The 13,835-nt window shown below is 41.1% G+C and overlaps 1 protein-coding gene across 2 annotated transcripts in view; it reads right to left on the bottom strand.

Annotated features, from left to right (window-relative positions):
- The window catches only part of ror2 (receptor tyrosine kinase-like orphan receptor 2), a 111,840-nt gene that overhangs the window by 26,196 nt on the left and 71,809 nt on the right, over positions 1–13,835 (bottom strand). For both annotated transcript variants that reach the window (XM_036595317.1, XM_036595318.1), the window contains exon 2: positions 13,597–13,677. In XM_036595317.1, the coding sequence (XP_036451210.1) occupies positions 13,597–13,677 (81 nt within the window). The remainder of the gene's footprint in view (positions 1–13,596; positions 13,678–13,835) is intronic.

Genomic DNA, 13,835 nt, shown 5'->3' with positions numbered 1-13,835 from the left:
AAAAAAAATTCAGATTGAACGGTCAGAAGTCAGTGACCGCTGTGCTGACCCTGCTTTTGAGAGACTGATCACTCTCGAACGCCTGAACTCCGAGAGAGCTTGATCTACCACATCTGGATCAAGTAACTGCAGCTTTTTTTCAACCTCTGAAACAAACACGCTCCTCTGAGCAGCCCCAGCTTGATGGCTGCAGCGTGAACGAGGTGCATCAGGAAAGGTTCTGTTGGTCTTGGCAGATCTTCAATACTGAGGGATCTTTTTTTTTTTGTTGTAAGACATCTATCCCATAAAGGTCATGCTCACTGTTAGACTCTTTTGACAACTATGACAAACATGGAACGGACAAAACGGATGACTTGCGGGAAGAAGACAGCCGCAGTAACTTGACTGAGTGCTTTTTGTGTTTGGTGTAAAATAGCATGGCAATTACTCATTTTAGAAAACTGAGCTGTTGGTCATAAACCATTATCCATAGCTGTTCCCCATTTCCCATAGCTGTGCAACCATTTAAAAAATTAATAGGTTCAATATGATACGATTTTGAATTGAGGGGCTAAGAACATGGCTTAAAATCACACGTTCATATTTCTGTTTATTAAAGCTTTCAACATTATAAAACTACAACATTTGAAAGAAAAGCTGTGCTTCGTAGTGACCTGATCTAATGCTCTAGCCACACGCTAATGTTAGCCCCAAGCTAACAGACCAGCCACAAGCTAACATTATCGAGTGGCTAAGAACATGGCTTAAAATGACATGTTCATATTTCTGTTTTTAATTTCTTAATGCGTTCAACATAAGAAAACTACAATATTTAAAGGAAAGCTGGGCTTTGTAGTGACCTGATCTAACGCTCTAGTCACAAGCTAACATACTAGTCACAATACAACAATACATTACGATACGATACACTACAATAATTCTACATAGAATTTGATATAAGACAATACACTGTATCTTACACCCTTCTTTAACCCATGTTACTTAACCAACTCCAACTAATGTAACTTTAGTCAGTCAACCAGGAGCCAAGATTTGTGAGGTTTGCTTATGTGGGCTTTAACACTGTATGACAGTTATCACATCTATAAAAATGTAGCAACCAACGGTCTGAGACAAGCGTGTCATTGTGAACCATGCAAACTGACGGCTATAGGCTTTTAATACTTGTTAGAAAAAGAGCAAATTTCAGACACAAAACATATCTTGGCTACATTTAAAGTGACTGAAATCTGTTTCTGCACTTCACATAACACACAGAGGAGCTGAGAGAGGAGCTGAGAGAGGAGCTGAGAGAGGAGCTGAGAGAGATGTTGTGGTTGTGCGTGCATAACTTTAACATTCAGGAGATTTTCGAGCCAGTGCCGGTCACAGCTTTTTCCTACTGCTCACACACGAGTGAGAGATGACACATTAGTGTAGAGCTGAGGAATGCTACAAGACTGGGGGGGGGGAAGAGAGAGAGAGAGAGAGAGAGAGAGAGAGAGAGAGAGAGAGAGAGAGAGAGAGAGAGAGAGAGAGAGAGAGAGAGAGAGAGAGAGAGAGAGAGATGAGAAAGAGGAAAAGAGACTAAGTGAGACTAAGAGTGAGAAACAGTGGAAGTGAGAGGAAAAGAGGAAAAGAGAGAGGAAAAGATGGGAGGGAGTGGAAGAGGTATGGGTAAAGAAAGAGATAGAAGGAGAAAGAGAAAGCGAAGAGAGAAAAACGAGAGGGTGTTAGGAAAGAGATGGTAAGAGTGAAACAGAAGGGGAAAAGGGAAGAAAAATGGATAGAGAAGGAGAGAGAGGAAAGGGAGACAGTGAGAAATACAGGAAAGGGATACAGAAAAGAAAAAGGGAGAAAAGAGAAAAGGGGAGATTAAGAGTAAGAGAGAGAACACAGGAAAAGGCTGAGACAGCGTGAAAGGAGAAGAGGTAGGAAAGAAAAAGAGAGGGGAGAAAGAGGGAGGAAAAAGGAAACGAGAGAGAGAGATGGATGGATGGATGGATGACAGGCTCTGGTCAGTCTCAGTGTGTGAAAGGTGTGACCTCAGTGTGTGAGGAGCCAGACGAAGCTCAAATAAACACTCTCAGACCTGAGCGCCAGAGCTCCAGCTTATCACCCAGACACCAGGCCCACTCTGCCACTCAGAACGTTCCCACCAGCCCCCAGCCCCTGTACAAACTGACCTCATGTCTGTCCACACTACTGCTGCCCTTACCCACAAGGCAGAGCATGAGACTGACTAAAAGAATAACCATAAATGGAAGTGCACTGAGCAGGACGGCACAATATATCAGCTGTTATTTTGCAACACTGAGATCACAACAGGCTAGAACATGCAAATGAGCCACTTAACCAATCACAACGGGTTTTACTGTGTCCTGTTAATCAATCACAGTTCTAAATGAGTGTTAGTGAATCAAGGTATTTGTGGAATCCAACAAAGATCAAAACAACACAAGCAGTCTTTAATGTTTAATCTTAAATGCTTCATTATCATGAACCAGATTGATCATATGATGCAGCAGTATAATCACAATACCAGTAGTTTGTCCATACTGTGCAGTCCAACCTCTGACTTCTCCAATCAAGCTTAACAGCTTATGTCTGGACTGTACTGCCCTTTTTTAAACAGGCTGAATCACAGTGCTTCACTCCATTAGGGTTCAAATCACACAGTCTGAAAATATGAATGACCTTCACTCTGCTGCACATCAGACATTCGACAAAGGGAGTTAAACAGCAGCTCAACAAGCCTTAAACCCTCAAACGACTGTGATCAGCTGTGTTTCTGCAAAAGCTAACGTCCTGATAACAGAGGAGAGATCATCAAGATCAAGATGTGCATCATTTTAACCCACAGGACGACATGCATCTCAGGAGAAAGAGGAGAAAAAGAGTGAGTGTGGAAGAGACATGTTAGAGGGGGAGAGAGGGAAAGGGAGAGGGAGAGAGGGAGAGAGAGGGAGAGGGAGAGGGAGAGGGAGAGAGAGAGAGAGAGAGAGAGAGAGAGAGAGAGAGAGAGAGAGAGAGAAAGAGAGACTCTCTTCTTGTTATATCTTAATCTGTTTTGTATTTTGTTTTTATTAATGTTAAATATATAGATAATTTGTAGTGCTTTGACAATACAAATGTAAATTTGTCAAGTCAATCAAACTTGAACTGAACTGAACTGAACTGAGAGAGAGAGAAAGAGAGAGAGAAAGCAAGAGAGGCAAGGAGAGAGAGAGGGGGGCAAGGAGAGAGAGAAAAAAAAGAGAGAGAGAGAGACAAGGACAGAGAGAAAGCAAACGAGAAACTGAAAGGGAGAGAGAGGGAGAGCAAAATAGATATGCAAGGAGAGAGAGCAAATATGAGAGAGAGAGAGAGAGAGAGAGAGAGAGAGAGAGAGAGAGAGAGAGTGAGAGAGAGAGTGTGAGAGAGAGAGAAGAGAGTAGGAGAGGTGGGGAGAGAGTGTGAATAAGAATGTAAGAGGTCGGGGGTGTGTAATCTAGAAGTAAAGCAAGCGAATTAGAGCAAAAAAGAAGATAAGGAAAAAGAAGGCAAGAAAGAGCGACAGATTGAAAGAGATTGCACAGTACAGCAAGTGAATCAGGGCGAGAGAGAGAGAGAGAGAGAGAGAGAGAGAGAGAGAGAGCAAATGAGAAACAGAGAGAGAGCAAAAGAGGCAAGAAGGGAGAGAGAGAGAGAGCGCAAAAGAAAGAGGCAAAGAGAACAAACGAAATTAAAAGGGAGAGAAATAGGGAGAAAGAAGAGAGTGAGAGTGAGAGAGAGAGAGAGAGAGACAGAAAGAGAGAGACAGAGAGAGTGAGAGAGAGTGAGGGAGAGAGAGTGAGTGAGAGAGAGAGAGAGTGAGAAGAGAGAGAGTGAGACAGAGAGAGTAGGAGAGATGGGGAGAGAGTGTGAATAAGAATGTAAGAGGTCGGGGGGGTGTAATCTAGAAGTAAAGCAAGCGAATTAGAGCGAAAAAGAAGACAAGAAAGAGCGACAGAGTGAAAGAGATTGCACAGTACAGCAAGTGAATCAGGGCGAGAGAGAGAGAGAGGGGGAGAGGGGGAGAGGGAGAGAGAGAGAGAGAGAGAGAGAGAGAGAGAGAGAGAGAGAGAGAGAGAGAGAGAGAGAGACTCTGGGATATAGACAGGTTCTTACAGGTTGTATCTCTCATCGTTGTGGCTGAGAACGACTCTCAGGATGGCTGTTGTGGGCACGCTCAGTTAGAGCTTTGATGAACTGCTGTGATGAAGCACGCAGCACACACGCAGCACACACGCACACCTCCATACCAGCAAGTGACACACTGTACTGCTAACACTTCATATCAGACTGGAGGCACAGGACCACCTGTGGGCCACAGCCAGTTAGCATTAGCATGCTAAGGCACGCTACAGCAGTTTATGCAGGAGGTAGAAAATTGGTGCAACACTAGCCCATTGTTTCACAAGCATTAGGTGCAGCGTCCCATCAAATCAAGCCCCCTGATTATGCAGGACGTGCCGCAGAGGGGGCATGAACAGGGCAGCAAGCGCCGCGAACAGGGACAAACTGTACTTTGCAAACAGGCACGACTGGATACCACCTGCTGCCAAGCCATAACTCACTTATGAGTGGTGCAAAGTAAATGAAAAACGTTTGCAGTTAACAGGCCAAGGAGAGGCCAGGCCCAAGTGGAAGAATATTCCAAATGCAGGATAATTCGATTGCTTTGATGTTTTCCTCCCCTGAGGGCCACAGGGCTGCTGGCCGATGCACAAACGCTGATTGGAACAAACACAGATAAACAGAGTACTGAGAATGAGCAGCGGGAGGTCACATCTGTCTGAGAGTACTCATGATTTCTACTTGATATAAAGTAGAGCAGAACGCTCGCTCTTTCAGTTGTTCTAGTTATATAAAAAGTAAAATACTAGAATGGAAGTAGCTTTTTCTGCTGTACTGTACATAAACATAAAATTATGTTTTTTATAGATCACACCTGCTGCCATTTACCAAAGACCTTACAGTCCTCTTTTATAATGTCTCTACATATCATCACTGTCCAAACAAAAACATGCATCTCCAAAATAGTTACATCATTCTTAGCTTTTGATGTAAGTTAATGTAGAGAGGTTTTATTCCAAATGATTTTAGAGCATTTCTTTTGATCTGTTCATCATGAAAATATTACACAAAGGACAGCCACCAAAAATTAACAAAACTAGAGATACATTTCGGTTTTTTTGACAGCAACAACATTTATCTCCTTTGAAATTCTAGGGACTGGATGTTAAAAGGGCCCATACCTTACATTTTTATTGTATTTTATTTTCCCTCCAGGTCCACTTGGGCCCAACCACATTTCTTATTTTTACCCCTACCCCTTGTTTGAGTGTCACCTTGCCCCTTGAAACTGACTTACAAGTTGTAGTGGTTGAAATCCTCCCTTAAAAGAAATGGGACCCTCAAATAAAAAGAACATTACTGCCAGTCTGCAGTGACAGAGGAGGGTAAAGTTCAGCAACTCACCGCTGGGCTTTAGTTAGATTTAGGGAATCATATGCGAGTATTATTTATTATCGCCCACCCAATTCTTAATTCTTCAGGGATATGGAGCTGAAGTCAGCTATTGGCCAGCTTCTTGTTCGAATTCTCCATTCCACCTTAAATGGCGCTGAAGTTCTGAAGCCTGAGGCACCAGAACATAAATGCTGTACTATTTAAGGTGGAATGAGAAATTTAGCTTGCTAGCTACATTCTAAAGCTTTCTCTTGTTTATTTCTAGTTATAAACGTTAAAATTTTACAGATTTTCACTGTGGTTTCAGACTTTCGTCAATAACTGTGTGTCAAAATCAAGATATGAAGCAATTATTACTCAAGCAAGCAATAACACTGTGGCGACAGCGTTGCTTTTTACTGTTACAAATGCTCTGCTCTCTGTACATCTGTGCAGTATGATTTCTTTTTCCTTCTTAAGCCACCCAACTCACACTTCATACGACGGCTGTTTGTCGTCACGTGTTTATGTGGACATGTGCTAGGATTAGATAGCTTGAGTATCTAAACCTAGATTAACCAAGAAATTTGTTAACTATTGTAATAAAGTGAGTTCACTGCTGCTGTTCATATTAGGTTTTGTGAAGGCTTGACTTTGGGCTTAAGTTGTCTGGCTAAGCTGTGAAGTCCTGCTTTGAGAAATATCCCTGCTTTCCTATTACTTATCTGAAACACATAAACTAGCATATTTATCACTGGATACATGTATTCCTGCTAGTATTCAAAAACACAGTGAATATGCCTGTTCATGCTCAAACTGTTTGAATTGCCATTTTGTCATCTTTCTTTCACAATCTGGTCTTTTAACTATTAATATAAAGCTCGTCTGCTGCCATTTACTCATTAAGATTTTTGGATTATCCTTCTAATGTTCTCCAGTCTCCTTCAGCTGTGACCAGAGCTCAGAGTTTAAGAGAGAGAAAAGGCTGGCAGCTCATAAGCTGTAACAGGACAGAGACAAGCACAGACGTGCTGCATTTCAGCCTGAGGATGGCATGATATGTACCCTTAAAAGGTGCCATAGCAGAGATCTCCCCCTGGCACAAAGTCCGGGGGGGGGGGGACCCACAGGCAGGAGGTACTTAAGTGGACCATTCTTGAGCTTTCAAAGCAGTGCTGTGCTGCTGTCTGGTGGCTTATGGTTAAAATGGGGATGGGAATGCTGATGTAGGATCTGCTCCTGTCAGTAATACCTTCCTAAATAATAAAAAAAAAAATTCAAGAAAATTGATCCTAGATCAGCACTCCTACTCTAAGAGGCTTGACCAGTACAGTCCCTCAACAAAGACAGGCGCTTAACACTGACCCAATAAATACCCGGCTATAGATACATAGATACCTGTTTACTGCAGAGTTAGTGATTAAACCAGAATTTGTGCTGAAACGCTACCTTTAAATAAATAAATAAATAAATAAATAAATAAATAAATAAGTGAGTAAGTGAGTAAGTAAGTAAGTAAGTACACATCCTCCATTGACAAAACATTTCTGCACATCTTAAAGTGGCCCATATCATGAAAAACCCTTTTTAAATAAATAAATAAAAAGTAAATACATTTTGAATTGTTTATGTGAAGTCATGGAAGCTAACTCATTTACATATATACTAAGCAGCCTCTGGCCGTTAATCCCATTCATGCTGAAGTTATAAGGAGTGTTTCAGCTCTGAGTGCTTTTTGAATGACTGACAATACAGGACAGCCAACAAGAACAGAGCTTATTTCCATATATCAGTGTTGAAGGCACAGTAACAGAAACAGCCTGTTTAATTTGTAGGGATAGAGAAAGGTTGGAAAATGGTCATGAATTGTAAAAAAGAAAAACGGATAAAAGCTCTTTTACTGTTCATTTGCTGAATTTAACATATTGAGGGAAAAAAACACAATGTAGACTGCAAAAGCTCTGGCACATTTTGCACTTCATGTTAATTTTCTTTACAATATGACAATATGATAAGATTGTCTGTAGAGGATGTGTAGTGTATAAAATAATTATAAAATATATGTAATTTGACTGGGGTATACAAAATTTTGCACACAACTGTATTTAACCCTTTAAACTGTACACTTTAATTTAATTCCTTACTTGGATAACTACATAACATACATGCTGGCTTCATTAATTTCATTAGTTACTGAATAATTTACACTAAAAGAGGTAATATATTGCTAATAATGATATTAGGGATGTACATATATGGGCACATGGGCTGATGCCAATATCCAATATTTTCCATGTGCAGATGCAGATACATAAACATTCATAAAATGTAGAAATCAGGACTAGATCCACCTGGATTAGCATTACAGAGAAATATAATATTTACTTCTGTAGAGTTACAAATGCAGTAAAGCGAATAAAATGCAGATACTGAATAAGTAACCCAGCGGCACCTCAACATTCTGACCTTACAGAGTTCATTATACACCTAAGGCAGTCTTTTTAAATAAAGCACTGCTGTTTTGCTGATTATATTTTATTTATTCCTCAGAAAAACTGAATACGATGCATATCTCAAAAATTTTCCACCCACTGTTAACTAAAAAAATGAGCCTTAAGATCACTAACTGAATAACAAGTCTGCATTTTAAGAGCCTGAACTGTTGATAAGCAGCCACTCTAACCGTGAGGCTGCATTTTTGTGCTCTACATTGCCAGTGGCATTCGCCATTAACTTTTATGAGTCATCTGAAGAACGCCCGTAGAGACACATTCAGCTTCAGTTTCACCTTCGCTCCCTCCGCTGCAAATTACAGTCAACTGAATCAGCACAGGAATGCCCACGGATCCCTCAGCCAGGCCGCTGACTACACAAGAAGCTACTTAAAATGGCTGTGCTGCAGTGGCTTCAGGCAGCCTCAGACCTGACGCAATGGAAACTCTGCTAACAGCGCCCATCACCACAGAGAAGCGCTCACCGATGATGTCACCAGCTCCACGTTTAATTAAAGCTTCCGAGTCAGCCATTTGGAACACGGCCCCTCTCTCCCTCCCTCGAAATCCCTGCCTGTCTCTTTAAACTTCTCCTCATTCAGACCACTTCTCTTCTTTGTCCAGGATCTGGCACACAGGCCAGCGTCGGGTTGTTGGCGGCTTCAATTGAGACAAACAACGCAGGCCACCCTGACCCAACCACTGGCTACTGGCCCTCAGTTGGTGACTCACACACCACTGTTTGGAATCACTTCTCATATTAAACATTTTTTTGCTATTTCAGATAGATGAATAACTTGCACAATGCAGATTACAGTCATGTGCAAAAGTTTGGGCACCCCTGGTCAAATGACAGTGTGTTGATTTTCTGAGTTAAAACAAGTTAACAAATCCTCTACAGAGAACACACTTCTGCACATCTACTGCTAAATTTAACATATTGAAAAAAATAAGCCTGTGCAAAAGTTATGGCACATTTTATATTTTGTGATTTTTTTTTCCAATATGTTGAACTTAGCAAATGAAAAGTAATTGGGCACTGAAATATGCAGAAAAATGCCATACTTAAGTTTGTTCCCTGTAGAGGGTCTGTTAACTTATTTTTTATTCCACAAACAAACTGTTTGACTGGAGTTGCCCAAACTTTCGCATATGACCGTATATACAAGACACTAAAAGGTACTGTTACATTTTTTATTAAATATTTCAAATACTTTAGGAAACAAAAGTATGTACAATATACAGGCCTCAGATGGGTAACAAGTGGCTTTAAAGTGGAAGTTCAGCAAAAAAAAAAAAAACAATATCGAACATACAAAATTTTCCCCTCAGCCCAAATAGAATCACCCAAGATATGTTTGGTTTCCAAATGTTGGTTATTCAGTTTTGCGCTGGAGCTACGAGGCTAATGTAGCTAACAACTGTAGCATTAATTAGCACAGCTGTATGGTTAATTGATCATACATTTTTCTCAAACCACTTTGAGCTGTTATGTGGTCTCAAATATGGTAAGCTTTTCTAAAAATGGACAAACATACAGAAAAATCATGCTCTAAATGCTTCTGCTTCCACTGTTTTCAATATGTAATAGGGGCGTAACAATAAACTTGGCCCATTACTAGATTCCATTCACAGCCCTGGGTTCAGAGTTTCTCAGGATATTTTAAACAAAATTTGAATGAAGGAAATGAGGGCTACCATTTTTTTGCACAACTTAGTAACAACACTAGAGCTGGGAGGAATGAGAAGAACAAGAGCAAGCTGCTGATTGGTGCTGATCATCTGCAAACTATGGTGTTCAAACAATGCAATTTTATTAGATTGTAGAATCAGAGTTTCCATTCTCCATGACACATTGTCACTACAATCTTAAAAAAGATAGGTCTTCAAGGGTTATTTAGGTTCTTCAGTGGTTCTATATAGAACCATGAACACTCAAAGAACCCTCTGCATAATTAGAGTCCCTCAGATTGAGGGAGAATATGCTGTAGATAGTTCTATGTAGCACCTTTTTAAAAAGGGTGTTATATAGCACCAAAAAGGGTTTTTCTATTGTTATGATGTCAAGCTTGGTGCCGTAAAGAACCCTTTTCAAAAACATCCTATATAAAACCATCTACAGCTCTCCACCAATGTGAAAAAACTGTGAAAATGCCACAAAGAATCCTTTAATCATGCAAAGGGTTCTTTGAGTGTTCATGGTTTTATATAGAAATGACAATGTTTATCATTATCACTATAAATTACTTGACAATATGCTTTTCAGAGAGTCTTGTGGATATCATAGGTACTTAAGTAACACTTTTCAACTGTATGTTTAATGGGCTCCCGAGTGGCGCAACCGTCTAAGCGTTGGCCCTATCATCAGGAGATCGCGAGTTCGATCCCTGGTGATGCTACAGCCATCCGTAGCCAGGAGTCCAAGAGAGCACAATTGGCCTCGCTCTCTCTGGGTGGGAAGGATGACCCTCCCTCTCCCCCCATCACTCAACGCGATGCTAGTCAGTGCAGGCGGTTGGCGCTTTCCTCTGAGCGCGTTCGGCTGTCCAGTGACGTTGCGTGAGCAGCAGTTCGAAAAGAAGCGGTGGTTGGTTTCACAGGTCTCGGAGGAAACCTGTGTTAGCCTTCACCCTCCTAGCGTTGATAGCATTGTGTGATTGGGGGAGTCCTAACTAGCGGGTGGAATTGGAAACGACTAAATTGGGGAGAAAATTGGGTAAAAATCCAAAAAAAAATAAATAAATAAATAAATAAATAAATAAAAAAACTATGTTTAATTAAAAAGAGTACAATTAGTCCAGTTAAACTGGATTTTGTGTATCACAATATGTGAAAACATCAATTCCAATCCTTTAAATGCTGATTACAAACCTTTGAATAATAGTCTTCTTACCCAGGACGCTGAAGTAAAGGCAGTTGTTCTGAAGTAAAGGCACACACACAAACAAATTCCTTCTTGTACAACAAAATGCAAACATGCATGAAAAATACATTTGTATAGATAACTAACGGATGTTTCCATCCCCCGGGGCACTGAAACGAAATGCATTTCCAGCTGTTAAGCCCCACACTCCTGAAACAGGGCCTGATTTAGGAACCCGCAGGGTATTTATCCATCATCAATACTGGTCAAAAGCCAGACTACCTGGATGGGGTCAGATCTCCAGCACTGGGGTGTTGGGTATCGGGCCAGAAAGCCTGATTGATTCTGCACTTTCAGAGGAAATAAATCACTACATGCTCCTGCTTCTTTGAGCAAATGCCACCTCCTTCCACTGAGCCAACACATACTCAGCTGTGTAAATGGCCTCGAAGAACGTGTAATGAAAATGAGCAGGACGGCCAAAACCATCACGCAAATATATTTAACGACTATAAAGACACAACTGGGTGCCAATGAATCAGACGTACAGAACACAAAGCGATGACAGAAGCACACTTACACACTAAGGCAACAAAGCTCAGACATTATGCAGCATAAGACAGAGTGTTAGATTATTTTTACTGGGATCCATTAGCATGGGCTTTGTTTGAAATACTGCACTGTGTTTTTAGCCACTCTAAAATATGACCTCACTCCTTAGTGTGTGGCTTTTTTCTCCCTGTCTGTTTTGCTAGAAAGTGTAAAAATGGCAATAATTTAAAATTTATACAGACACCAAGGTGTTGACCCTGCCTTCAAGAGAACTAATTCAGACAGCCCAAACACAACCCAGCGCCGTCCTAACCCTACAAACAGACCTCAGTGATGACCAAACTTTATAAAGCAAGACTAAAAACTATACAATTTTCCTTTTAACCCAAAGGCCAAGATGTCCTTGCTAGGAAAAAAAAAACAGTACAGAACACCAGAGCTGGTCACCAACAAAACCAGCGTTTGTTGTGTTTTGGATGTTGGTGTGCTGGTCAGCAGCAATAGAAGCTGCAAAGCTAATCACCACCAAAACCAGCATATGCTGTGTACTAGATGCTAGTATGCTGGTCAACCAGCATAACCACACTGGGCAATCAGCAAAACCAGCACCAGACCAGTATACTTCAGCTTGGGCTACCATGGAATTCATATGTTTGCTGTCAAAAGTTCAGTTTAGCCCTAGAGCTACGAGGCTAGCCAACAGGTAATGGAAGCTAATAGCCACTAATTAGCATTGTGCAAACTGCATAACTGTGTTGAGTTGATATGTAATCTTAAAAAGACTTGCTTGTGTGGTTTCTGACACTGCATGACAATGTTGACCAAATTTAGACCCCAAGATGCTAAGGCGCTCTAAAGTAACTGATCCGTAGAGAACGCACAGAGTTTTGCCAAATATAATCACCCAAGACGATTTGCGGACTGAAGTTTGCTTCTTTAGTTTTGCTACGTGGCTAATGCTGCCAACAAGTAATGGATGCTTAAGAGCATTACTTAGCATTGTGCAAAGTGCATGGTTAAACTATTACACAAACGAACACATGGGCAAAAAATAAATTAAAAAAAATATATCAGGCTCCAAAATGGCTGTTTCTATTGTTTTTAGCTATGCAACATACCTCTGTCCATTTTTATAGATATCAGTATGTCTTACAGGGTCTGAAATCATATACAAAAGTCTATTTGAGATTATCTGACAATTTTTGTTATCTACATTAGCCTCATAGCTACAGTGCAAAACTGAAGAATTAAACAGTTACCAAACATGTACTAGCTGATCATCTACATTTGACATAAGGGAAAAGCGTATTTTTGGCTGAACTATCACTTTCAGAACTTCACATTGCTATTTTTAAGAAGAACAGGTCCGAAACTCTTAACACTCTTTTAAAAAACAGTACTGCTTACTTTAGTCCCCAGACCCACTTTGCCCCACAGCCAACACAAATAAGTCTCCACAGTGCAACATTCCATTTTTCTTGCACAACTATTAAATGGGCCTGGCAGGATGAAGTGGTACATTTTCCCCACTCCATGATTTATGTGCGCCAAAGGCTAACATACAGACGCACAGCAACATTAAGCCATATATCAAGATTTAGATCTTCATAAGAAGCCTTTCTATTCAGTTTGATGCCAGTGTGACGAACAAGGCCATTATAATGTTCACAAAGTCATTATTTCCTTTCATTCTGTGGAAGTGTGGGGTCTGAGGGGCTGCTAGTCGTCAGTGCTGTCAAGGAGATGGGGGCGTGTTTTGCCTCAAGGTTTAGGGTTGTGGTATGTGTAGAAAGAAGCCAAGAAAAGAAGGGAGGAAGAGCGACCCATCAGAGCTAAAGCTTTATTCAAGACTAATCACTTCCGCAGGTTGTAATCACTAAGAGTTAGCCAAGCATGTAGGCCAGGAATTTACCTGATAGCAGGGGTAGTGTTTGGGGCCTTTAAGGCTATAGCTGTCAAGAAACAACATGAGCTTCTCCAAGAAAGAACAGAGAGGAACCAGGAAGAATATTCTGTCCAGAAACCCTGGGGTGATGTCCACGGAAAACAACCCTTAAGTAAACTACTACTCCCTAATGCAGATAAAAGCAAACATACACCAGGCAATTAGCCCCTCTGATAGCAAGCAGCTGAGCACTAATTTAGGGGGCAGCACATGGCTACACAAAGCATGGGCTGGTTTTTAAAGTATGGCTACAGGGCTGTGCTGGTGAGTTCAGGGCTGTTATATTGTACCTTCAGCTGTTGGCAAGCCTCCACTCTGGGCCTCAGCCAATGGCTCGATCTCCCCAGACTCCGACAGGTTCACTTCGGCCGCTGTGGAAGACAGACAGAGCGAGCGTTAGCGAATTCTTGCTGACACAACTTTGGATCTGCAAGGATGTGCTTTTGAGTTAGACAAGTGTTGAGAGATTTAGTGATAAAAAACCCTCTTCATGTTCAACTAATCTTCAACTAATGCTCTAAGTTAGGCC

This window comes from Colossoma macropomum, unplaced genomic scaffold (assembly GCF_904425465.1).
Source record: "Colossoma macropomum unplaced genomic scaffold, Colossoma_macropomum, whole genome shotgun sequence".
NCBI classification, from domain to species: Eukaryota; Metazoa; Chordata; class Actinopteri; order Characiformes; family Serrasalmidae; genus Colossoma; species Colossoma macropomum.
Note: the sequence above shows the minus strand (reverse complement) of the source record. Positions and strands in the feature narration are given on the sequence as shown.